The sequence below is a fragment of the Myripristis murdjan genome, chromosome 14, assembly GCF_902150065.1.
Source record: "Myripristis murdjan chromosome 14, fMyrMur1.1, whole genome shotgun sequence".
NCBI classification, from domain to species: Eukaryota; Metazoa; Chordata; class Actinopteri; order Holocentriformes; family Holocentridae; genus Myripristis; species Myripristis murdjan.
In genome coordinates, this window is record NC_043993.1 from 6,540,001 (window position 1) to 6,565,000 (window position 25,000).

A 25,000-nucleotide genomic window follows, 5' to 3' on the forward strand; every position below is an offset into this window, starting at 1 on the left:
GAGACCTAGAGCTTTATGGACAATTTTAGGATAATTCTCAAACACTGAAACACTTTTCAGTCCGATATATGATGCCCATATCAGTATTAGCTTTACACTGTGCTGTACACAGTATTACAGGAAGGCCTTCAGCAAGGTAATTCCAAATCTGGTTCCACTCTTGTACCCAGCAGTCATGATTAACCTTGAAACCATTAGCTCATTAATCGATTAGTTGATCAACAGAAAATTAATCCATTGTAACTCAGATAATCAGTTGTTTTAGTAACTTATCAAGTAAAAACCCCACATACTTGCAGATTCCAGCTTCACTAAGATCACTAAGATGGTGAGATTTGCTTCCTTCCTCTCAGCTCATATCATTGTACAATTATGCATAATTATAATTTTTTGGCTGCTGGTCACACTAATGAAGCAGTAAGAACACATCACTTTGTATTCTGCTGACTTCCCATGAGTACTTGTCACTGTTTTTGACACTTTGCAGATGACATGGTTAACTGATTAATCAAAAAATAATCCACAAATTAATCAACAATAAAAATAATCATTAGTGGAAGCCCTAAACAACACTGAATGTGTTAGCTTGTTGGTGTATCTAAATTGCTGTCGATGCTGGCCTGTCAGTCTGTTAGGAATGCTGAAACAAATAACCTTGCTTGTCGCTGCTAAATGCCTCAACATACCTACAATTAGTAATTCTGGATTGCCAAAAGCCATTAAGAATGACTGGTAAAATTGCTGGCTGTCCTAACTCACTGCATCTTCATGTTTTGTAGTTGATGATCAGCTTATAACAAGTGAGGCTTCTGTAACTCTGTGCCTCTGCCCTGAGAGTGTTTACTAACGCTCCTGTAGAAGCTGGCAGTGCCAGTGATGAGTTCGCCATGGGGAGACAAACGTCATGTAGGTGGGAACATCTGGTCCATGCCTGCCTGTCTGTCTGACTGTCTCTCTGCTGCTTTGTATCTCTGTAGTGACAGTAGGCTGTCTGTCTTACGCTTCCAGCCTGTGCCTCGTCTTTCTATCTGTGCATCTATCCACACATTCTGCCATCCATCTATCCGTTCACTTTCATGTCAGAAATATTCTGAAATCATTTCTTTTTGCCTCAATAAGGTCTACTGGAGCTGGGTGATAACCAAATTTAACAAAGAAATTGCCATTTAATTATCACATCATGGCAGTTTTTCAAGTCTTGATTATTTTAATGAACACAGCCCAGCCAAAGCTGACAGATGTGAATGGCCATGACACTCACGTCACCCAGAAAGCAAGTTCTCTGCTCCTCTGCAGAAAATGTTAACAACAATAAAGAGCAAAGAAAGTTGAGCTGGGTTGAGAGTGCTGAAGATGATTTAGTGCCCAAGGAAGGCCAAGCATCAGTTGTCTGGAGTTACAAACATAGTGACACTAAGCCAAAACAAAGACTTTTCTCTAAGTATTGCATTAAACTTGTCTAGATATTGCAGGGAAACACTTCTAACCAGCTCCTTAACTAAACATTTGATATGCAAACATGCAGCTATTTCTTTGCACTGCTCTAGTACAAATGCAGGATAAAACAGGTTAGGCTTTTTAGACATGCCTGCCTTGAGACACGTGTTTTTAAGCAAAATCTCGATATTGCCCTTTAAAGCTGATACCAGCCAGCATAAGGAGCCTGCCAATGGACTGTGCATCCCTACAAATACTTACTGCAAAATCATCGCCAATACAATGACCAAAATAATCATTTTTATTATTTTTGCACACATCATCCAGCTCTAAGTCCAACTGCTGTCACTTTGCACACTTTAATAATACTGCGATCCATACTTGCTCCCATGCGTCACCTTCATACCTTCTCAACATGTTTCTTTTTTTTTTAAATTGGCTGTTGTGTATGCTTATATAACCCCAATTTGCTATGTTTCTTGGCTGAAGTTTATATTCAATTTCTTCCCTGCTGTATCATATAACTACTTGCTGCTGGCAGCAACCCCATTTCCCCACAGGGATCATTACAGCTTCATCTTATCTGTCTAGCATCCATCCATCGTTCTTCCCCTTTTCGTGGACACCTACCTATTTATTTTTTCATCGTAGCCGTGTTGAAAAAGAGAGAAGTCTTAATGAGAAGAGGAGAGAGGACAGGCAGACAGGAAGACAGTCTATACAGAGGGTGAATAAGAGAAATTCCCTGTGGGAGCAGAGTGAAACCAAGCAGGTAATTGTACTATAGGAGCACAGGAACGCTCACTTTTCTGACAAAACTGCTTTTCCTGCTCCCTCAATCACATATACAGTATATACTCTACACACTCCCCCTTCCAAGATCCCCGTGTCCAACTTACTGTCAGTGGTGTCCGAGTCATTGCTGCTAGTGGAGTATTTTCTCCTCTTCTTCTCGCTCTCCATCTGTTGGACAGGATGGGTGGGGGAGGGGTGGGAGAGGGAGAAAAGCAGAATGAGAAGATGTTCACCATGAAAACAGCCGCGTTAATGAAATAATGCGTTAATGGCACCAATCTGTTGGAGCTTCCCCCAGGCACCCTGCCAGAATAAACTGACTCGATCGCCATTGGACATGAGCGCTGCGAACTCGCTAGCATTTCACAATGATACAGTTGTTCAGTTCCTTCGCATGTGTGGTGGTCGCTGTAGAAATCCCACTTCATGCATTCATCCGACATTAATGCTGTAAACAGTGGCAGCCGTTGTAGCCATCTCCCCTCTCCCTTTTGCTCTACTACTGCAGATGTTTGTCTTAGCTGTGATGGAGAAGACCCAAAGCTCAAACATCTCTCAACTGGCAAGATACCAGATTCCTCTTATTTAAAATAGTACAAAACTTGAATTTTTATTTCCCCCAGCAGTTCCTCTTGGTGGTGGAGGACATGCTATAAAACTGGGACTTCCACAATGGCGACGTCTGTATGCTTAATTACTCAAACAGTGTGTTTGAGAATGGAAGGCAGTGCTAGGCACTGATTCAATATTATTGTTCATTATCTTTCAATAAGATCACACCATGACCAAATAATATGATGTGGTGCTGCAATGCAATGCTGTTTAAATTAAAGCGAACAAACAGGAAATCTCAGTTTCATCCTACTTAGTAATACCATTGTTATATGTTGTTAGAAAAATAATTTACAACAATAATTGTGACTACTTTTATGCATATTTACCAGAATTGTAGCATAAAGTCAACCTATTGCTAAAATGTAGCCTACAAACTAGAATAAAGAGCTAAGAGACCTAAAAGAAATAGTCTTTAGCTTGATGGTCATGCATCTTTTAGGTTATGCACTTGTTTTTGAGAGAGTTTCATAATCCAAACAGCGAATTTTCTAAGTTCACAGGAGCATGTAATGTTGCAGATGATGTTAAAAGATGAAAATCACAAAGAATGGAGTTATGAAGCTCAAAAAAGCACAAAAAAGTTCACCACCTCATATGATTCTCTACATCAGTACTTTGTGGTAACTTGCTTGCCTTTTACCTAGAAAATGCAAACCTAATTGCTTTAGTGAACTGGCTTCTTCACACCTGCAATTTACATCTTATCTGTGAACCCTTCCATTCAAACACAACAAACACAGCAAAATTACACCAATTTTCCAATGCAGTGTGTGATCAATGCAGAAAATATGCACACTGATTGATGATTGATACTTTTGATTCCCCACAATTTTTTTTGTTATCAAGCATGAATGTGGAGGAGGGGAGGCTGGACAGAGAGGACAGCACAGATAAGGAGGGATGGCTTATGGGACGTCAATTTGGTGGATAGATACGCAGGTCTGACTCAATTATCTATTGAGAGACAGAGCGAGAGCGAGAGGTAGAAAGTCAATAAATTGATAAGAAGATATTTTACAGGGAAAGACTTGGCCAAGAAACAGTAAGAGAGAGACGGCAGAGCTCCAAGAACATCAGAAGAGAGAGAAAAAGGACAGAACAAAGTAGAATTAAAGAGTGTCGATGTCAGGAAAATAAATAAAAATCTGTCTATCCTGTCTAACGACTGGCTTTTCTGTATTTATTTATCCAGGGAATGTCAACTTAACACATTTCCAGCAGCAACCTGCTTCACATTCATACAGGTAACGTCATTACACATACAGTACAACCAACCAGCTTCCACTGAACTCTGACTGGGAGTGAACTGCCTTGGTGAAGTTCCTTGCTCAATGGCAATAGGGATTGTCACTGGCAACCTTCAAATCAGAAGAAACTTATCTGCCTATTGCAAGATAAGAGCATTTTTAAAGATAAATGCAGGGAGCAACCTCGTTCTATTTTTTTCATCAGTCATATATTTATGCATGAATGTGACTATTGTCCTTAACAGACCACTGTAGGTGATTGTTGGGAGTCTATAACCAGGAGACTCACTCCAGTGCATTATGGGTGAGAAATTGGAGGAAGTATGCAGCCTGAAGCACCAGAAAGAGTCTGATTGTTACCTTGTTTATGCGATCGGGTACTGTGATTTAAACTTGAGGGTTTATTTACCAATGTGCAATTTACAGCCCTGCTCCCAGTGACCACCTCATGACCAAAGTCATTTTCAAAACTCTCCCTGAAATACTTCATCTGAGAAAGTGATGGATGATTTTCTCCACCAATTACAATGATCTTCATCTGTGCAACAGGTGTAACAACACCGCTTCCAGTGGCTTCAAACAGTCCCTCAAAGAAAATTAACTAATGACAGACAGCTGTAATAACATATCCAGGCTCCTAATTAACCTGACGCACACATGAGACTCACCGTGATTGGTGGAGACAATCAAGCATCACTTGCTGAAATAAACTGCTGGTGCATTCGGACCGTCCTCGTCAACTCATCAAATTGAAACTTGTATCACCTTGATATGAGGACACCTTTAAAACAATCTACTAGATCAATAGTAAATAAAACCCAATAAATTGCCTTTTTTGATCATGTGTGTAAATCATTGTAACAATGGTCCTTTTAATAAGCGAGAAACAGTGCTCTACATGATTTCTTCCTAGCGTTCACTGTTCATGTTTTTCTGTTGAGGATGCCATTCGTCCAGCAGCTTCTAAACATCCCACCGAATTCAGGATTAGCTTATCACATGAGTTGGTCATGTGCCATATTTCTGACTTTACGAGCTGATATGGTGCACCTAAATGCAGCATGTTTTAAAAGATTTTTGAAAATGCCTGAAGTCATGGCAGCATTAACTGTATTATTTCATAGTTCAATAAAATTGCCCCCGCAAAGGAACCAAAACTCCTTACGGAGAAAAGAAAGAAAGAAAGACAGAGGAAAAATCATATCAAGGCAGCAAAAAATGCCATCTGAACAAAATAAAAATTGTTTCGTACTGTGCTTTAAAGAGAGTCAAGAGAAATGAAGAAAATAAAGGAGTGTCAGAGAGGAGGAAACGGAGGGTCTGAAAGAGACAGAGAGGCAGAAGAAGAGAGAGCATCAGATGGAGAGCATAAGACAGATTATCAGAGTCGGTCAAAAAGCAGTTTTATTGCTGCTGGACTGAGTCAGCCAAGCCAAGAGCCACTAGAGCAGAGGAAGAGGCACGTTACGGCCCTCGGTGTGGGTTGGGGGAACTGGAGATTTATGTGGCCGTAAAACGGGGCTATTCCCTCTTATATGGGGCTCTTCCTGTACCCCGGCCTCCCCGCCTGCCCTGCACACACTTTAACTACACTGACATTTCTGCTGACAGAGAAACACCAGCGTTCCCTCGCTCTCTTTCTTTCTCCTTTTCTCTCGCTCCCCCGGCTCATTTCCATTTTTCTTCTCCCACCGCCACTCTCTCGCCCATTTTCTTTAAACCACCCCATCTTGCCATTTCTCTCCCCTTCTTTTTTCCCCTCTTTCTCCCTCGCCCCTTCTCTTCTTTCCTGCTTTACAATAACAGGGATGTTAGGAGTCGAAGGAGGAGGGTTAAGTACATCATTGACTTCCTCTCACTTCTTTCTCGGTCCTTCCACTTATTTCCATCTGTCTCTTTCTCTCTCGTCTCCCTGCCTTAAAGGAAGAAGAGAGTGGTTAAGTACATCATTGACTTCCTCTAGCTGTGTCTGTCTGACTTCACTTCACGTCTATATCTATCAGGGCTTCCCCTCGCCTATTAAACTCTCGGGCGACCCACTTAAACCCCACTTAGACAGGTTCTTTTTTTAAGCTGCTCAGTAAAATATTTTTTTGTTTTTGTTCTGATGGCCTAAAGGAAAATGTGAACATTCAGAAAAACTGTCATCTAAAAATGTCTGAGGATCTGGTCATTACATAAACCTTCTAAATTAGGTGCACTGCTGTCATTACAAGCCACTGCAACAACAGGGATTATTTGTGGTGTGGACATGGTGCGGGGTTAACCAAACATGGCCCATAAATGCAGGAGAACGTCAATTTTCAGAGCTCAACGTTTGTGATTTTAACCAGCGGGCCTGCTGAATGAGCATAACAAAAGACTATTTAAAACGTTTAGCCAGAAATATTTACCCAGGTGTCTCCAACATTTTGGCAAGTACCTGTAGGTCCAGCTGTGCAGTGTTATTTTTCATGATTAGTTTAACTGTGCTGAGCTCCATCCATCAACGTCACACTTTTGATTTATTCCATGAGATATAAGCTGCTCTTGCACTGTTTTAAAAGGCTAGATCAGGTTTATAAGAAAGCATTTCCCATTTGTCATGAATGGAGAGTCCTTCAGTGCTCCCAAACAGCTCCAACATCCAGCCAGATAAGGGAGGCAGCATCTGCTAGCAGCTGTCAGCTATGCTAGTCCTGTGCTCTCGTTTTTCAAGTTTCTAGATCTACTCTTAACCACCTTTATTTCATATTATGTAAGAGGTGTCTCCGACTTCTCATATGTATTTTTCATTCTCATGAAACTGCACTAAGATAACAACTATGCTAACAATGCTTCAAAAACAACTTTGCTAACGATACTAATTTCTGCTAATAACTCATTTACCACGACTGGTTCAACTGCCTTTATAGAGAATGAAAAGATTATATCATTTAAAAAAATGAACTAATATCGAATGTTCTATTATGCATTTTAAGTGTTTATCTCCAAAAGTATCACAATTTTGTTCAGCGACGCCTCAGGTCAGCTGGGAGCCTTCAAACAGCGCAGGCTATCATTAATTATTTTCATTTTACTCTGTAAATTCTTTATAAAATAAATTTATTTTAGAGTAAATTATTTTTATTATTATTTAAATCTTTCTCTGTTTGGAATGCAGCATTTCACAGTGCCAGACATTTTTCTTTACAATGGGGGGGGGGGGTGACTTCAACACTCCAGTTACACTGACATCACTTAGCTTGTGGCTAGTTGCTGACATTTGGTTTCCATTAAGACTGCTGACAATGCTAACCAGCCGTTTATTGGTTAAGTGCGAAACTCTAGAAACTCATTCCCTGCTGTGTGAAGACAGTCCTCAGTGTTTTGGCCTGTATTGTAATTTTTTTTTTTTTTTTTTGTGCAGCAGTGGTTGGGACTTATTTTGGTTTTGGTCCCATGTCAGTTGCTGTTGTGTTCATTATCGTAAAAAGTACAACTTCTGAGCACAAGGCCTACACTTGTTGGATTGTATGCTTATTCAGATGGGGAAATTTTAACCAAATTATAATGATTTTCTCAATATTGCACATTTTCTCTTGCAATGCTGGCAGTTTTGCTGCTGCTGCGGTGGCCATGGTGGGATGGCTATTGTCTCGTGTCCTAGTGGCAGCCCACTAGTTCTGAATATATTTAAGTGGGAACTGCTGGCCTGTTAAAGTGAAAGAACAGACAGTAATTGGAAATGTCACAGTATCTCCTTAACATCCCCCTCTCTTCTCATCTGAGCAGGATCACTGTGGGCAGGAGTCAGATTGACAGCTCTGCAACTGCCAAGAAAAGCCTCAGAGTGCATCTCTCTCTCTCCTTCATTCAGTCTCACTGTCTCTCTCTCTCACTAACTCTTACTCTCCCCACCATTATCCCTTTTTCCATCCTGTCTTCTTCTCCTCTCTCCTTCTGTCTCTCACTTTCATCCTTTCTCATCTCTACCTCTCTCTCTAAGCCCTTCTCTTCCACTCTCCTCTATCTCTGTATCTCTCCCTTACACACACACACACACACACACACACACACACACACACACACACACACACACACACACACACACAAACCCCCATCTCAATCAGTCCAGTGAACCAGAGCCCAGGTCTAGATTGAGATATTTCTCGTTCTCTAGAGAGATGGAGTGAGTGAAAGAAAGAGAAAGAGAGACAGAGTGACTCACGGATGTACAACTCCATCTCAGTCAGCCCAGTGAACCAAATTCCAGGTCTGCATTGAGATATTTCCTCAACGTAAAACCAAGACAGACACAAAAAGACAGAGCGAGAGATCCGGGGGGGGGGAGAGAGAGAGAGAGAGAGAGAGAAGTGTGTGACAGTCTGTCTGCTGTCTTGCCAAACGGCTATAACAGATGGAGCAGGAATGCTGTTCCCATCTCACGAGCCTGGATACCAGCGCATAGAGTTACTTTTTATTATCTTTTATTTTAAAAGATCAAGCCATGAAATTTTCATATAAATAAATGTCCATTTTTGCCACACTGTATTACTGGCTGATATACCACAAAAGTGATTGTGCCTATATACCTGTTCATGAAATATTTTACATTTGCTGCACTGAACAAGCAGGTGTTTCCCTGAAAAAAAAAACTCCTCTGTTTTACAGGAAGTGATGCGTTCTAAGTTTCTGATTTGTTTGGAATAAATAAACAGAAAATCTGGCTAGTTAGCATGAGCGATGACAGCCACCATGGCTGAACACCCAAAGAAAAGAGCACCAGCTACAGTCTAAAATCTTCCCCAAAAAAAAAAAACAACATGACGGTCCCATCCGAACAGGTGATTTCTAGAAAATGCTTTAATGACAGATGGAAACAAAATGACCGAAACACATGCATCAACTCATATGTATTTGTAATATGTATCATTATACCTTACTGTACTTTATCACATCTTATCGTTAAGTTCCAAGCAGGATGAGCAACAGTTAGGATCTACCACCACTAAACTCAGTAGATATTACACCAGAATGAGCACTGTAAACATAAGTCTTCGCATACTGTTCATTTCAACTATTTGGCATGAGTCTTTCTATTTGGGGTCATATGGCATGAAGCACATTATGGAGTTAGAAAAAAAGTACTCTGCTCAACTCCCCAAAAGTCACTCAAACAAGCTCACATCCAACACAGACAAATGAGATAAAGACAAGCAAACATACATGCATAAACACTTACATGCACACGCACACATAAACACGCAGTATTTACAGACATAAGCATATGCACATATGTAACAACATCCCACTATTATCACTCATTTATTAAACATAACCAGCTAACAAGCATGTTAATTAAGCTAGTTAATGCATAAATTAGAAAATCAACACACTTGCATCCCATAACTTGGGTGGCATGAATGTGATCTCTGTATCTTAAAGCATTAACGGGTTAAGATAGTTTCCAGTTTTTCCACATTAACATGCAAATTTATGCAGCATGATGCTCCAAAATCTAATTCGATCATCTGCTGTATAGGGGGAGGCTGTGGTGTAAGTGTGAAGTTTCTGTCATGTTTGGTTGTTGAGTTTTTCTGTTCACAACAATGTGTCTGTACACACAGACAGACAGACGCCACCACGACAACATCATGTCCCAAATACTATGTACGATGGTGGCGGGACATAAAAATAGAAGATCAAGCATGCAGACACATACATACAGCACATGTACGCAAACACAGACACACACAGACATACACATGCACAGCAATAGTTGGCATAGCATCCACTGCTCTGTGGCCAAGCTGGGTTACATTACAGAGCTATGTGACTGGGCTCTGGCCTCTTTTTCACGCATCACTCACATCAGCCACTGGGAATGGCAGCCAGACGCCGTAAAGCACGTGCACATGCACGCGCACACTCACATACACATACACAGACACAGAGGAAAAGGCCATGAGCATGGCTGGTGACTAAAGCAGCAGGATATGGAGTCGATCACTGTGATTGATAGAGAGGCAACTCTCACTCTGTTTCCCATAAGGCTTCAGTGCACACACAGTGCTAACTGCAATTCGCTGTCTTGTTATATCCACTTTAGTTTAATTTCACACATTAACAGTGGTACTCACATCTAAACTACAGCTGCCCAAAAACACCTGCAAACTGTATCTATCCACCCCGAATTCACACTTGGGGGTGGATAGATATAGGTTGCCCATGTTATTAAGCGGGAAATATCTCACAATAAAAAAGTCACCAAAGTGGTATGGATTATGGCAGTTATCCCTGTCATTGCTTTTAGAAAAAGCTGCTGCTGCTGTGTTTTTCACATATAAATTTTGGGGGTTTGAGCTCCACAAAAGACCCACCTAACTCCATTATACTGGGCTGAGGGGAGAAGGGAGAAGCAGATTGGAAACCTCACCAAATCACTCAGAAACTACCTGTATGGATAAAGTGCACTAGGGGTGAGTGGGAAAACATCTTTTCTGCATTCAAGATGAACTGTTTGTTTAGAAATACATTGTCTCAAATTTGGTCCAAATCCTAACATAAATCAGTACCACTAATTTCAAGTAAAAATGAAGTGGAAGTCAGCAGTTATTTACCCCAAAACTTTGTTTATCCCATTGTATAGCTACTTCCCTGAATAACTATGACAAGCAAATTACAATCATACAATTAGTTCTGTTATTCACATGCAGTTTGACTTTCATCTCTTCTATGAGATGCTTTCAAAAATCCTGCATAGCTCATTACACATATATACAGCAGGTTGCTAATATGTTAGAGAGTACTTCAATACCAATACTGCCATTTGTGCCATTGTTTCTACATAGAATATGCAGAATGTTTCAGGCGGTTAGCGTCACAATTCAGAACGAATACTAATGTAACAGAAAGTATGGCAGCATAATTCAGCTGTCATTGTGAAAAGTTCAGTTAAATCCAGTTTAGCTTAGATTTAATTGTGGATAGTCAGCATAGTTGCACTTGTCTGCTAGTACAGCCCAGTCTTGTTTAGATTATTTAAGCTACACTTGAAAAGATACCACATTTGAACGCTGGTCGATGTGAGCCCCATTCTTGGGCCCCATCCACACTTAGCTGGGTAAGTTTGAGAATACAGCAGTCTCAAGGGTGTGTAAATCTAAAAAACACCAGCCTGGCATTTCCATGTGGATGGGGAAAACGGAGCTTTCTGAAAACTATTACATAAGATGGTGCTGTGATCAAATGAATGCCTTTGCATTGTAGAGAGGAAGCGCTGTCAGCATTTTGGTATGGATTGTGGACTTTTGGAAAACAGTCTGAAACAGTGTGAAAGCACTGGTGTGGCTTAATGTGGATGGAAGACCAAAACGGCATTTTTGCATTTACCCAGCTTAATGTGGACGTGACCTCAGTGCCTAGTTTAGTGTCAGAGCAAAACATGTGCAACAGGACAAACAGTGAGAAGTGAAACTACTGCATGCTGGGACAGCCGAATCGCCTGGAGAGCTAATTAATTGGCTGACTATGACACTGAGGAGAGCCCTGTGTCTGACTGTGCGAGTACAGAGGACTGTTCACTAACTGTGCTGAGAAAACAGTGGCTATCTGGACACCTAACTAGTCCACACTGTAGTCCAGGGAGGGAATCGTGTCAGCTATTTTACCAATTCACAGGATCTGAAATAAACTCTTGTGCTATTAAAGCAGGGTGAGCGCCTGCGAGGAAATCTAGTGTGGAGTGTTGAGTGTGAGAGCAGCTGTTACTGCTGCACAGCTAATCGTGTCTAATCGTTTATCACTGTCTAAGGGCGCGTTCACACCAAGCCAGCTCACGATTCTTTATTTGAGTTCTTGAGTGTTTTCTCCTTTAATTCAGTTCATTGGTTCATGTAAGAATGATGCCATTTGACCTCAGGTCAAAACAAATAGCAGGGTCCCCACTCTATATCAAATATAAGATTCCCTGACTCTCCCATGGCTAAAATGTCGAATTTCCAGGATCAATATAAACAAGTTTTTTTTTCTCCTCGAAAAATTGCTGAATACCCATCACTGAATATCAGATTTCCTAAATAACTACTTACTTGTTTTTTATTCAATTGAGGCCAACAAATTCCATAATATTCTATGATTGTCCCAAGAATTTATTAAATTTCTTTCCCTATCTGGAATAAATTAAAATTCCAAAGGCAAAGCATAGTGTGAACTGATCTACAAATTAAAAGTTTTTCTTCTGTGGTCTTAATGTGTATGAATACTACAAAAGGTCGATTACACAGACTCAAATCAGATCAACTTTGTCTTTCGCACTACATACGTTTCTCAAACTCTATGTAGAAAACAAACTTTTTGTGAGTCCATGTTACTTTTGTTCAGCCCTGGTGCTAAGCATGAACCTAATAGAACCAAATACAAAAATAAAACAAAGTAAACCTTCCCCACTATGGGAAGACCAAGGAAAGAAACCATAGGTGTGATTGCATCCTTAGTTTCCACTACTGATAATCTGAGCAGCGCAAAAAACAAACCAGGTTCAGTTCATGCTATCTATCCAATTCTTCTTCTGTTTGTCCCAAACATATAGCCGCTGCCAAAAAACTTAAAATACACCACTTCCTGTGCATCTGAGGGATTTTTACTGGGAAAGACCTATCAGACCCCAGGTGTTCAGAAATTGCAATGTAATTTTTTTTCAAGAAGCGGCTATAAATTGGATCACTGTGAGTTACACAGAGTTAAATAACAGACACCTATGTGAGAGTATCTTAGATTATGACTTTAAGACTGATGCACTGATACTGATACTGCTATCCGCTGTAATGCAGATACGGCTCTGACAACAATACGGCTAAAACAGAGGACTGGTATCACAGATTTTACCCAAGACCAATGTCTGACACCAAAAGCCCTACGAAACATGTCAGAGATAAAAGCGTCGATTTTCTATATTTTTGGCACACCCAAGCTTGTATTTCCCAAAATGGTGCAGAAAAAGAGGGATTTTATATCAATTATTTTGTCCAGTGACCCCAACCAAATGGTCCAAGCTACATTGTTCAGTTAAAGTAAAGGATCGGACTGGTCCTCAGTATTGGTCACCACTTAACAGTTTCATACCTGGGGTGCTTTGGTAGCTCACCAAATATGAGCATGTACCACTTGTTAAGGTTGAGTCCTGATCTCAAATCTCAGATCATCCCCTCTCTCTCACCTGGCTTTCCTGACTCTCTTTACTGTGACTATAAAGCAGAAACGCAAAAAAAAAAAAAAAAAAAAAAAATCTTAAAAAAAAAGTTTTGTACTCAGTATTGAAAAAGTGATATCAATGCATGTATAGACTTTAAAGATAGCATAGTCCTTCTTTCCATTATAGTCTGGCTAAAGGAAGAGGGCAGGATGTTAGTAAGTCTGGTTTTTGTCTCTCTGTCTGTCTCTCTCTCTGTCTGTCTGTCTTCTGGCTTCCAAATCTGTCTGACTCTGTGCCTCCCATTTGTCACTCTGTCCATCTGTCTGTCTGCCTGTAAGCTTCCCATCTGTCTTTCTGTCTGTCTGACTGCTTGACTCTTTGCCTTTCTGCCCATCTACCCATTTGCTTGCCATCTGTTTGTCTGTCTGCAAGTATGTCATCTCTCTGTTTAGCTGCCTGTCTCTCTTTCTCTCTGTCTGTCTGTCTGTATCTCTGTCAGCAGCCATATAGATGACAGTGCATTCACTTCAGTAACAACACACAAGTGGCTCGCTGGCTTTTTGCAGCACTTTGCAGCACTTAAGGTCAGCGCACAACAACAGTCACCATGATGATGATCTATTATTAAGAGACTTGAGCTGCAGATGCCCAGCAGGCAGCACGCACATACGCACGCATGCACACACACGCGCGCGCGCACACACACATCCAGAGCACTACCTCTAGATAGGAAGGCAGTCAGGCTGTCAGGAGGACCAGACAAATCCATCAACAATGAAGGGACATCAACTGACTGCTGGAACATCTGGGCATGCACATGCACATGTGCACACACACACACACACACACACACACACACACACACACACACACACACACACACACACACACACACACACACACACACACACACACACACACGCACAGGAATGCACTGATCGATTAGCCAGTTTGTTGGTTTTTTGCAAAAAATTTTGCGTTGTGTTTTTTTTTGTTGTTTTTTTCTACTTCACTTTTTCAATGTGAATGGCGCAGATGACGACAAACACACAGAGACACATCAAAATGACAAGAGCATCTAGACCTGCAATCTGTGGAAGTGATGTTGTTTGCCCATGAGGAGTCTGAAAACCATCAGCCAGGACACACACACACACACACACACCAGCTGGGCAGCGCCGCAAGCTCTTCGAGGAGCCATAGGTCAGTCAGTTTGATAAAGAATCCCTGCATATAAATTGCTTCATAACAAGCCATCTCTCTGAGGCGCCTGCGTTTGTGTGTGTGTACGTGTGTGTGTGTATCTCTATCAGTGTATTTATTGTGTGTGAGCGTCTGTTTGTTTGTGTGTCCATTTATCAGTGTGTGTGTGTGTGTGTGTGTGCGTGAATGTGTGTGTCTGTGTGTGTGTGTGTGTGTGTGTGTGTGCTGATTGAACAGGGTTAGAAGTGTTTGCCAGAGAAGCCGAGACCTTTGTCTGAAAAAGCCTTGGGCAACGAACAGGGAACCATAAAGCCTCTTTCTTCCTCCATCTCTCACTTTCTATCTTTCTTTCTCTTTCCTCCCTCCTTCTTTTCTTCCTTTCTGTGTTTTGGTCTTTCTCAAATTCAATCTCCCTGCTTCTATTTCTCACTTTTCTTCCGATTAGGGCTGAATATTTTTGGACATTTTATTAACTGATTAGTATGAGCCATTAAAGGGAAAAAACAGTTAAATGTGGATTATCTTATTTACCATTATTCTTGAGTGCTATCTTCACTGTCCAAGATTTGAGAGTCCCTAAAATCATTAACTGTGATAAAATGGAGTTTTAGGGTCTGCATTTTGTAAAGTCATCCATTCCAGCTGGGTGGAATAGGGGCTGGAGGAATAAAAACTGAGGTCGTGTTCAGATTGGGTTGTTCCACTCTTAACGTGTGAAAGAAACTTCAACCCCAGCAGCACTGCTGGTCTGATTCAGGAGAAATCAACCAATTACTGTCTTATAGAAAAGACTTCAGATTCTCACATTTTTATCATGCTTTCTACACCCAGTGAAGACAATAACAAAATTTTATTGATAAGGTGCACACTGTATTTTATTTTTTTTTGTTGTTGTTTTTTTGTATTTGTATTTTTTAACACCCAATTAACCTATTAAAATATAAAAAATATAAAATAAACACTAAATGTGTTTTTTCTATCAAAGCTTTCTTTTATTCACAGGGTGGACACGTGTCTCCTGTAACTCTACCTTTAATGGATCAATGCAAGAATAGAGATGACCCCATATCACTGGAAAAAAAAAAATACAATCCACATCTATATGATAAATCAATCATTGATTAATAATCAATATCAATTGGTCACATTCTTAATGGCAATTAACCAATTGATCATTAACATCCCTAGTTCCCATCATCTGTTTCACCTTCCTTTTTCAAGTTCATTTCTTTCTTTCCTTCACTCCCTGATTTTCTCACTCTATCTCGTCATCTCTCTCTCCTCCTTCCAACACCATTCTCTTCTCCCTTGCTTGTCCTTTACCTCCTCCTCCCTTTCTTCCCATTTGCATTTTTTTTCTTCTTCATCTTTCCTCTGTATTTCATGTAGAAAAAAAATCAACAGGGTGGGATGGTATGTGTATTATGTGTTCTGTGTGTGTGTGTGTGTGTGTGTGTGTGCATGCGCACCACTGGACTGCACAGTGGTGCACTGCAATACAGTAATAATAAGTACACACACACAAACACACACACGTGCACACACACACACACACACAAATGTCCTAATCTGTTTTCTCCCTCTCTCTTTTCCTCTGTCTCTCAATCAACTCCCTACTACACACACACATACACACACACACACACACACACACACACACTTATACAGCTATTTTTGGATTGAGCAGTTAGAGAGGCAGTAGGCAAGAGGCAGAGAGGTTCAGACAGACGAGTTTGACAGGTACAGAGGAAAAGCACAAAGGAAAAAAATCACAAAGAATTATAAAGAGACTGGAAAAGAGGCAGAGAGAGAGAGAGAGAGAGAGAGAGAGAGAGAGAGAGAGAGAGAGAGAGAGGGAGCAACTATTATGAATGAGCTGAAAGAATCAAAATGTCAGGGTGTGCGTTCATGTCTTTGACTGGGTGTGTGTCTCAATGTGCAAAATGTTGATGCCATGAATTGAGTTTTTTGCCACAGCTTCAAACGCACATGCACACACACACACACACACACACACACACACACACACACACACACACACACACACAAAAATTAACACACATCACACACATCAAACATCCTCATCATGGGTGCACTAACAGGTGTGTGCACCAATAGAACGTGCCAATTTACTCACACAGTCAGACATGAAAGCAAGACGGAAACACGCGCGCGCGAGCATGCACACACATGCACACGCATGCACACACACACACACACACACACACACACACACACACACACTTTGTCTTGCTCAGTGGATGGATGCAGTACACAGAAACCGGCTTTTCAACACACTGTTGAATATCTAGTCAGGACAATTCAGGAGCAGCAGTAGTTTTAGTTCAGTTTTAAAAATACCTGCATATGATGTTTTGCAACAACAGCTTCTATCATTTAATAGAGATTTAGGTTTTCATCACGTTGCATCTCGCTGAAAACTCGCTGGAACTAGGAAAACTCATTAAAAAAGGGAAACAAACCTGCCTAATGAACCCTTACAATGCAACAGGTAGTCTGAGCAAAACAATCTGATTGGTCAAAATCAAGCTCCAGCTGGACTGATTATTCCAGTGAAGCAGAACAACTAGTTGCTATGCCAACAGCAGTAGTAAGCAAAGAATTAGCAATTTCTCACTGTTTGTTTTTTTTCTCTGATCACTGACAAATGTTTTTCATGCACTCTGATCACTTGAGCACCAAAAGACAGCTCTGAGTCAAAAATCAATCCTAGGTTGCAGGCCTCTTTACAGACATAATTAGTTAAGGCACCCAGACTAGAGGAGAATTTCGCAATAAAGTTAATACTGTGGGGGAGGAGATAATAATAAACTCTGATTTGGAATTGTTTAACTGCGGAAAATTATTGGACATCCAATTTTTTATATCCCTGAGACAGGACATGACACATGAAACAGCGGTAGTGCCAAGTTTTAATGGACATATAGCTGGGTGTCATCCATGTAGCAATTGAAATTGATATCATATGTACGTATGATTTGCCCAAAGGTTAGCATGTAAATTGTGAATAATAGTGGACCAAGACTGGATCCCTGGGGGACCCCACAAGAGAGGAGCAGAGGCATCTCCAACTACTGGTATTGATAACTGTGGGCCCATTTTCTAGCAAAATAACCATGATTAGCCTATTATTTTAGTCTAAGCCCTGTTTTCTACTGATGCCACCATCTAGGGATGGGCTACACAGACAAATTGGATTTTACAATATCTTTGACCAAAGGCTGATAATGTAACTAGGAGTGCACAATAATGTCAGCATGTCATCGGTATCAGCCAATATTTGGCCTTAAAAGGAGACATCGTATCAGCCTTAAATGAAAATTTCTACCAATATGACATGCCAATATGTGAAATAGATGAAATTTGCCCCAGTTATGGCTATTGTCAGGATTATCTCAAGGAGAGCATCATGAAAGCCTGTTTAAGTAGGATTGTATTGTCTTGTACGTCTGCATCTGCCAGTGGGCCCATCATGTTAAGAGTAGAAATTCTTTCCACTGCAGAGGAGATTTAATGTTCTCTGCATTTTGGTGCTAAAAAAAAATATGTGTATATATCAGTATCGGCATCAGCTACCAGCCAAAAGAGTTGGAAAATATCGACATATCAGATATTGTCAAAAAATCCAATACTGTGCATCCCTAATTGTAATGATACGGTAGGAATGACTATTGGGAGATTTCTAACAAACAAACGTTAGTAATGTGGATATGATGACCAAGCAGACAGAGGCAAATAACAGACCAGCTAGAAGAGTCCAGCGAGTTCAGAAAATTGCAAATCAGGACACGTTATGACATGTCACTAAATTAATTCATCCAAAATCAGATATCTAGTCTCATAAAGATAGATAAAACATCAATATATCACCCTGCCCTACTACCATTCATCTAAAACTAACATGAATTTTGTCTAAAATAAATAAATAAATAAATACTACAAGGCCATTACCAAATATACAAAGCATTGCAGACATCATCCTGATAACCTCTCAGTTCTCTCCAAACATAAGAAACTTTCTCTAACTCATTTGCTTTTCTTTAAAACAAGGAAATGTGGAGTCTTTATCTACATCTCCTCATTTGTGACTGTTCTATTTTTAATAGGGCAATCAGTGAGGGATAATGGATTTTACCTGGACTCATTTCATCATTAAAAGAGTGAAAGTGCCTAATATTTTGCACAATCAGTGATATGTACACTCCACTGCTCAGCCAGCACCTACAGCACTAATCTCACTCACTCACACACACACACACACACACACACACACACACACCTCAACATCTCCTGACTGACTGGAAGGCTCACGGCCACTTAAGAGCAGTGATGAGTCACTCTGTGATGCTGATACCACCATCACCATTCCCATCAGCCCTCTCCCCTGCGGCCCCCTGCTGAAGACGCCGTGGGGATCCGCCGTGGGGATCCGCTGGATGGAAGCAAGCTCACTTTTCATGTCACATACAGAAGACTGTGTCGGCGTAAAGTGAATTAGCTTCCCGGTATTGCTCTCTGAGGACCAAAGGCACCTTGAGTGAAGTGTGAAGTAAAAGGAAAAATCGCTCCCTGCTAGCTGTAGCATGGTTCTGATGAGGAACACTAACGAAGCTAACAAGCTGAAGGACGTAAGAGACTGTTTTCCCCAAAGCGTTTTCCCACAGGCAGTTTATTTAAGCAGGAGGTTATGAAGGACATGCTGCTTATTAGTAACTTGACAAATGTTTTTCATGCTACCATTCATATACTGACTGACCTGACTGTCCATCACTTGCAAGAAATGGGCCTGGTCACATGAGGGCTGAATGATATGTGGGAAAAAAAAAAATCATACTGGCATTTATGTTGCAGATACTGCAATGGCGATGTGTGACGATGCGTGTATTCCTATTATGAATTTTGATCAAAAAACTGAAGGCATTAAATACTACAGTAACCATGAGCCTCAGTGACTGTTACTATGGTGAAGACGCCTGCTGAGGTTGTGAAACATTGAGCTCTGAACTTAGCTTTGTCCATAAATGAATTGGTAGTTTATACAGCTAGAAAGTTTATACAGCTGACAAGGAATGGCTTATTTACGTCTTAAACACATCTTTCCCTCATTCACTTATCTTTGCCTTTCTATTCAGAATGCCTGCAGTGTTTGATACCATTAAACAGGCAACTAGTGACATATAATGAAACTGAAATGTCCAAAATGTTTTTACATTAAAAATTAAAGATAAGGAAGAAAGAAAGAAAAAATGAAGGAGGGAAAGAAGACACGAAGGAAAGAATCTAGACAAGAAACAAATGACCAAACTGACTAATGAATGAATGAGTGAAGGAATGAACAAACTAGATGGCTGGAGGGAAGGACTCAAAGAAAAGGGAAGGAAGGAAGGAAATAATGAATGAATGAATAAAGGAAAAAAAGAAAAGGAACAAACAACAGAGAAGGAAGGAGAAAGAAAGACAAAATGAACTCTGTGCCCTCAGCTCTGCCCACACACACACACACACACACACACTCACACAAATCACAATCACACACTCACACACACACACTCACACACGCGCGGAGGCGTCGGGCCAAACAAACGAGCCACAGAAATCAAATAGATTTCCTTTATCACCTTGCTGGCTCCAGCCACCAGAACATTAACACAATATTTATTGATGCTGCCACTGCTCCTGCTGCTGCCGCTGCATTATGGGAGGGAGAGGGAGAGAAAGACGGAGAGAGAAGAAATGAATTTGGAAAAAAAAAAGAAGAAGAGGCTGAGGTCCAAATAATTTTCTAACTAAGCCTCTCGCTCCCTCTCTTGAAATCTGCTGACAAACAATGAAGGAGGAGAGTCGGAGCCAGGCAGGCTGAAGTCCTGCCAAAAACCCAGAGGGGGAGAGAGATAGAGTGAGCGAGAGAGGGAGAGAGAGAGAGAGAGAGAGAGAGAGAGAGAGAGAGAGAGAGAGAGAGAGAGAGAGAGAGAGGACAGGTGGGAGGAAGAAGGGAGAAAGAGAGAGAAAAAGACAGATAGAAGATTGATCCATTGCTCCCGTCTCCACTGCCATCAGGAGTTCATTAGCCCCTGGAAGGGAGTGAAGGAGGAATGAAAGGACAGAGAGATGGAGGACAGAAGCTCTGCCCTTCACTCCCACCGACCCCTCCTCCCCATTTATCCATCCAACCTCCCTCCACCTCCACCTCCTCATCCCTCAATACCTTCCCTCCTTTCACCACCTACCTTCCCTGATCCCACCCCCCTACCCCCCCCAATCATCCATCTCTGACTGGTCAAATAGGTGTTTGCATTTGGTCGAGCACTACAGAACTACATGTAATGCTTTTTATGACTTCTTCAAGATCATTGCTCCCACCTCCATCTGACTGCCTCTTCCGAGTTTCTCACAATAACTCTACAAGCCTCCAAAGTGGAAGTTTTAAGCAGGTGAGCTCTACAGCAATGTCAGCTAAGAAAACATTAATTAACATATTGCAGCAGTACAGTGCCGTGACTATTTTGTCCTCCTTCACTTGACAATTTGGGATGTGTTACCTTTTCATTTTTGGAATATTGGACTTTGGGTTAGCACTCCACTGGGAATCACTGTGTTGAAGTGCAACCTTGTCTTCTGATCAGGTTTGACATATTGTTTCTCTATGTTGTTTTCTGACCGCAGCACACACACACACAATCACAGACACACACACAGTGACTACGTTTACATGCACACCATATTCCGATTCGGGTCAATATTCTGGTTAAGGTCATTTTCCAAATAAGGTGTTTATATGCGCTGCAGCAACTGGAATATTCCATTTACATGTTACTTGGCATATTTCCGTGTTTCGGCGTATTCCACGCTCTTATGTAATGCAACACTAAGCCGCAGGGGCAGCAGTACACGTATAGGCGTCTGGTCTGCCGGAAATACAGAAGAAGAAGTCTTCTTTTTCTTCTGTCGCTATTTCTGTGTTTTCTCCCATCAATATACTCCATGATATTTAAGTTTTTCATTAGCTGAAGGCAACCTGCAGTCTCCTCCTCACTCCAAAAATGCTGGCTCTTGCTGCTTTTCGCCATGCTGTTCGCCATGTCGTTGTCCCCACTTGCAGTAACCATAGCAACAGAGATGCCCCAGGATTCATTGTGAATCAAGCATGCGCAGACGTAACCGAATATTTCGGTAAGGGTCATTTTCCGATTAAGGTGTTTACATGGCACAATATTCTGGTTAGAACAGGCATATGCCAGGGGTCTGATTCTGAATTCTCTCCAACCGGAATATGACCTTAATCGGGTTCTGCACATGTTTACATGACTTGTGCACAACTGGAATATTGAGGATATTCCAAAAAATACAGGAATATGGTATGCATGTAAACGTGCTCTCTCTCCAAAACATCCTATACTAACTCTCTCTCTCCCTCCCCGCTTTTTTCATTTCATTTGCTAATAATCCTGTTCTTAAAATGGGTGAAATAATGTCAGTAGAAACAACATGATGGTATTATTAGAGATATTAATTCATTACTCAGTTTGGTGAAGCCATTGCATTATCCGTATTACGTTCAAATACCCATCATAAACCAGCAAAATGGTGGATTGTTAAGCTAAGTATGGCTTGCAGTGGTTTTATTTGTCTTATTTTACTGTGGCCTCAAATCCATAGGAATCCACCGGAAAAATATTTTTAAGGAATGCATAATAAATAATAATAATGATAATAAAAGTTTTGATAGCAATATTAGCGTTTCACGTAGTTAAAAGTAGTCATTTTATAGCCCTATTCATTTTTGACTGAAATAGAGGCAATGATCTAGAATCCCTTATTTGGGCCTGGAAAAATGAATTCAAAAATATAGTAATAATCACATCATATTTGAGAAAACAGAACAGATCCCTGATGTATTCCCATATACCGCCATATTTGGTCTATTTTAATGCACAGCCAGACACATAACAAGTCCTGCAACCTTAAGCTTCAGCATAAATGTCTGCAGAGAATGAGCCATGATGACATAATACACAACAATATAAAAGCAAATACATGTAGTCAAATCAAAGCTCAAGAGTTGGTCTTGGTTGATTTATTTAGATAGCAGAGCTCACTATGATGATCTCAGGAATCAAAGTCAATTTTCTGGTTCATAAAAGACATCAAATTCTGTAAAATAAAAGGTTTATAGGGATGTAAAATAAATGTTTTAGCTGTTATCCCCTTCCATTAATGCACTCCAGTGGGGGAGCCATAGTGAAACAGCTTTAAAAGGTGGCATTTTATTGAAACAAGTGCAGCTTGGTTGACTGGATGTAAGCCAAACTGAAGCATGGACCTCAAGGAAGAGACTAACTGCAAGCATCAAACAAGGCATTTTCAAATGCATTAATGTACTTGAGTACATGTTTGCTGCTGCTCGCAGAGGGTAATCATCAGAGTGAAATTGACATCTGAAATTACATGCTGCCAACAGGTTGTTTGTGCATTGCACATCATATTTACCTTAAAAAAATTAACAAGTTAATAACATACTAACAACGTGCAAACATGTTCACAACACTATGTTGATGCACCTTGCTGAACCTCATACTCAATTAAAGTCTATTAAATTGAGCTGTGTTACTTCAACAAAGCCTGGCATATAAAACAATTCAACACCTATTCCAGCAGGATTTCCTAACCTGGGATCTGTACAAAGTCCACACAAATGTGAAATTGAAAGTGGCTACGCTAACAATCTATTGCTTTATTACAGACAGATAACACCGAGGACTGTGTGACTATCATTAAACACACCCTGATAACACTGAGTATTATGAGATTATGTGGCTGGTGTGCAAATGTTTATTGTGTTTTTTGCATCAACATCTTGACTAGGGCTGCACAATTAATCGAATTTTAATCGTGATCACGATTTTGGCTGCCACGATTAAATGAGCCTGATCGTTGGCTTTATTTACATTTAAAATGCGGGCTCTGCTGCATATCTAATCAAGCACTTTCTCAGCCAGTAGTCAGCCAACCACCAGGGGGCGAATGCATGGTTAAGGCTTCATTATGCTGCCTAAATAACAAGCGAGCGCGCCCTGCTGCAGCAGCCTCAAGTTAAGGCTGAATTATGCTTCCGTGTAGGAAGAGCGTACGGGGGTTGTGCGAAGCACGCATTTCCTACGCAGCGCGTTTGTCCAACATACCTCTGCAAAACACACTGAGCAATCCTCCGCCCACCACCCTGTGACGTATGGTCGCTGGTCTTCTGTACGTCTTTGTAATGGCGAGAGGACGAGTCGTATAGGTGCGGGTACTTGCGCACCTCCTCGGCCAGGCGTTCTTCCGCGAGATCCAGCACTCTCCAAAGTTTTCAAACACAACCGACGAGTCGAGACACAACAGTTGTTTTAAAAATGGTCCTGCCAGCCGGCACAGCAACAGGCTGTGATGCCGGTTGCAACGAAATGCCGGAAATGATGTACTTCGGCGGACCAATCACAGCTCTTGTGGGGCTGCGTAGGGTCCGCGTAGTTGCAGTTTTTGGGAGGCGCGCGGCAAGGCTCTGCGGCGGTCGCACAACCCCCGTAAGCTTCGCACAACCTCCGTACGCTCTTCCTACGCGGAAGCATAATTCAGCCTTTACTTGGTGGACTAATGAAAGCGAGTCATGTCGGAAGAAGAAGGTACGGCAGCAATTGGAGATGACGTTAAACAAGAAGACGTTACATGTAAAGAGTGCAGCAGAGTTGTGTCTGCCCCGCAAGGTAACACAACTAATCTGTTCAACCACCTGAAAAAAACATCACAAACACAAGTATGAGGAATGCATGAAGGCCAAAGCTAACGTTGCTTCACAAAATCCCCGTTCATGTCCAGCGGCAACCCAGGCAACCATAACAGCGACCCTGCACCAGGCAACACCGTATCCATCTACCTCCCAAAGACACGCCTAAGCCTAATGTCAGTGCCTTTTCTGTATAAGCTGTAATTGTTTCCATTGAGTTGCACTTTGTGTTTGCACTCTGTAACAGCATATTTATTCAGTTAGCCCTTGGTAAATTTTAAATTCTTGGGTAATTTTTTTTTATTATTAGCATTTATTCTTATTTAAAGTTTCATTTTGCACTGAAAACTGTTCATATATTGTTGTTTAAAAGTAGTGCAATAAAAATACAGATGCTTTCCCTAGCATGATGAATAATCATGATGAATAATCGTGATTACAATATTGATCAAAATAATCATGATTATCATTTTGGCCATAATCGTGCAGCCCTAATCTTGACCTATTTACTGCATGGGTGTTCAGAAAGAAGAAAACAACAAAATGTGATATTTTGATAGAGCCAAATTCTGTGATTATCCACTATAATAGCTAAAATCACAAGAAAATGCCATATGCAATTAACTGTGCAGCCACTTACACTTCATTCACAATGAAGGACTGATGTATTATCAGACAGGAAGTCATTTATCCAAATGAAGGATGATCTGACAGACTGTAACAGGCTCAAGTCCCCCTGTAGCCACTGGATCCACAGTAAAGCAATTT

At 41.0% G+C, this 25,000-nt stretch overlaps 1 protein-coding gene across 1 annotated transcript in view; it reads right to left on the reverse strand.

Annotated features, from left to right (window-relative positions):
* jade2 (jade family PHD finger 2) overlaps nucleotides 1-25,000 on the reverse strand; it is a 233,188-nt gene that overhangs the window by 202,426 nt on the left and 5,762 nt on the right. Inside the window, exon 2 of the mRNA XM_030068583.1 lies at nucleotides 2,337-2,400. Within this exon, the coding sequence (XP_029924443.1) occupies nucleotides 2,337-2,400 (64 nt within the window). The remainder of the gene's footprint in view (nucleotides 1-2,336; nucleotides 2,401-25,000) is intronic.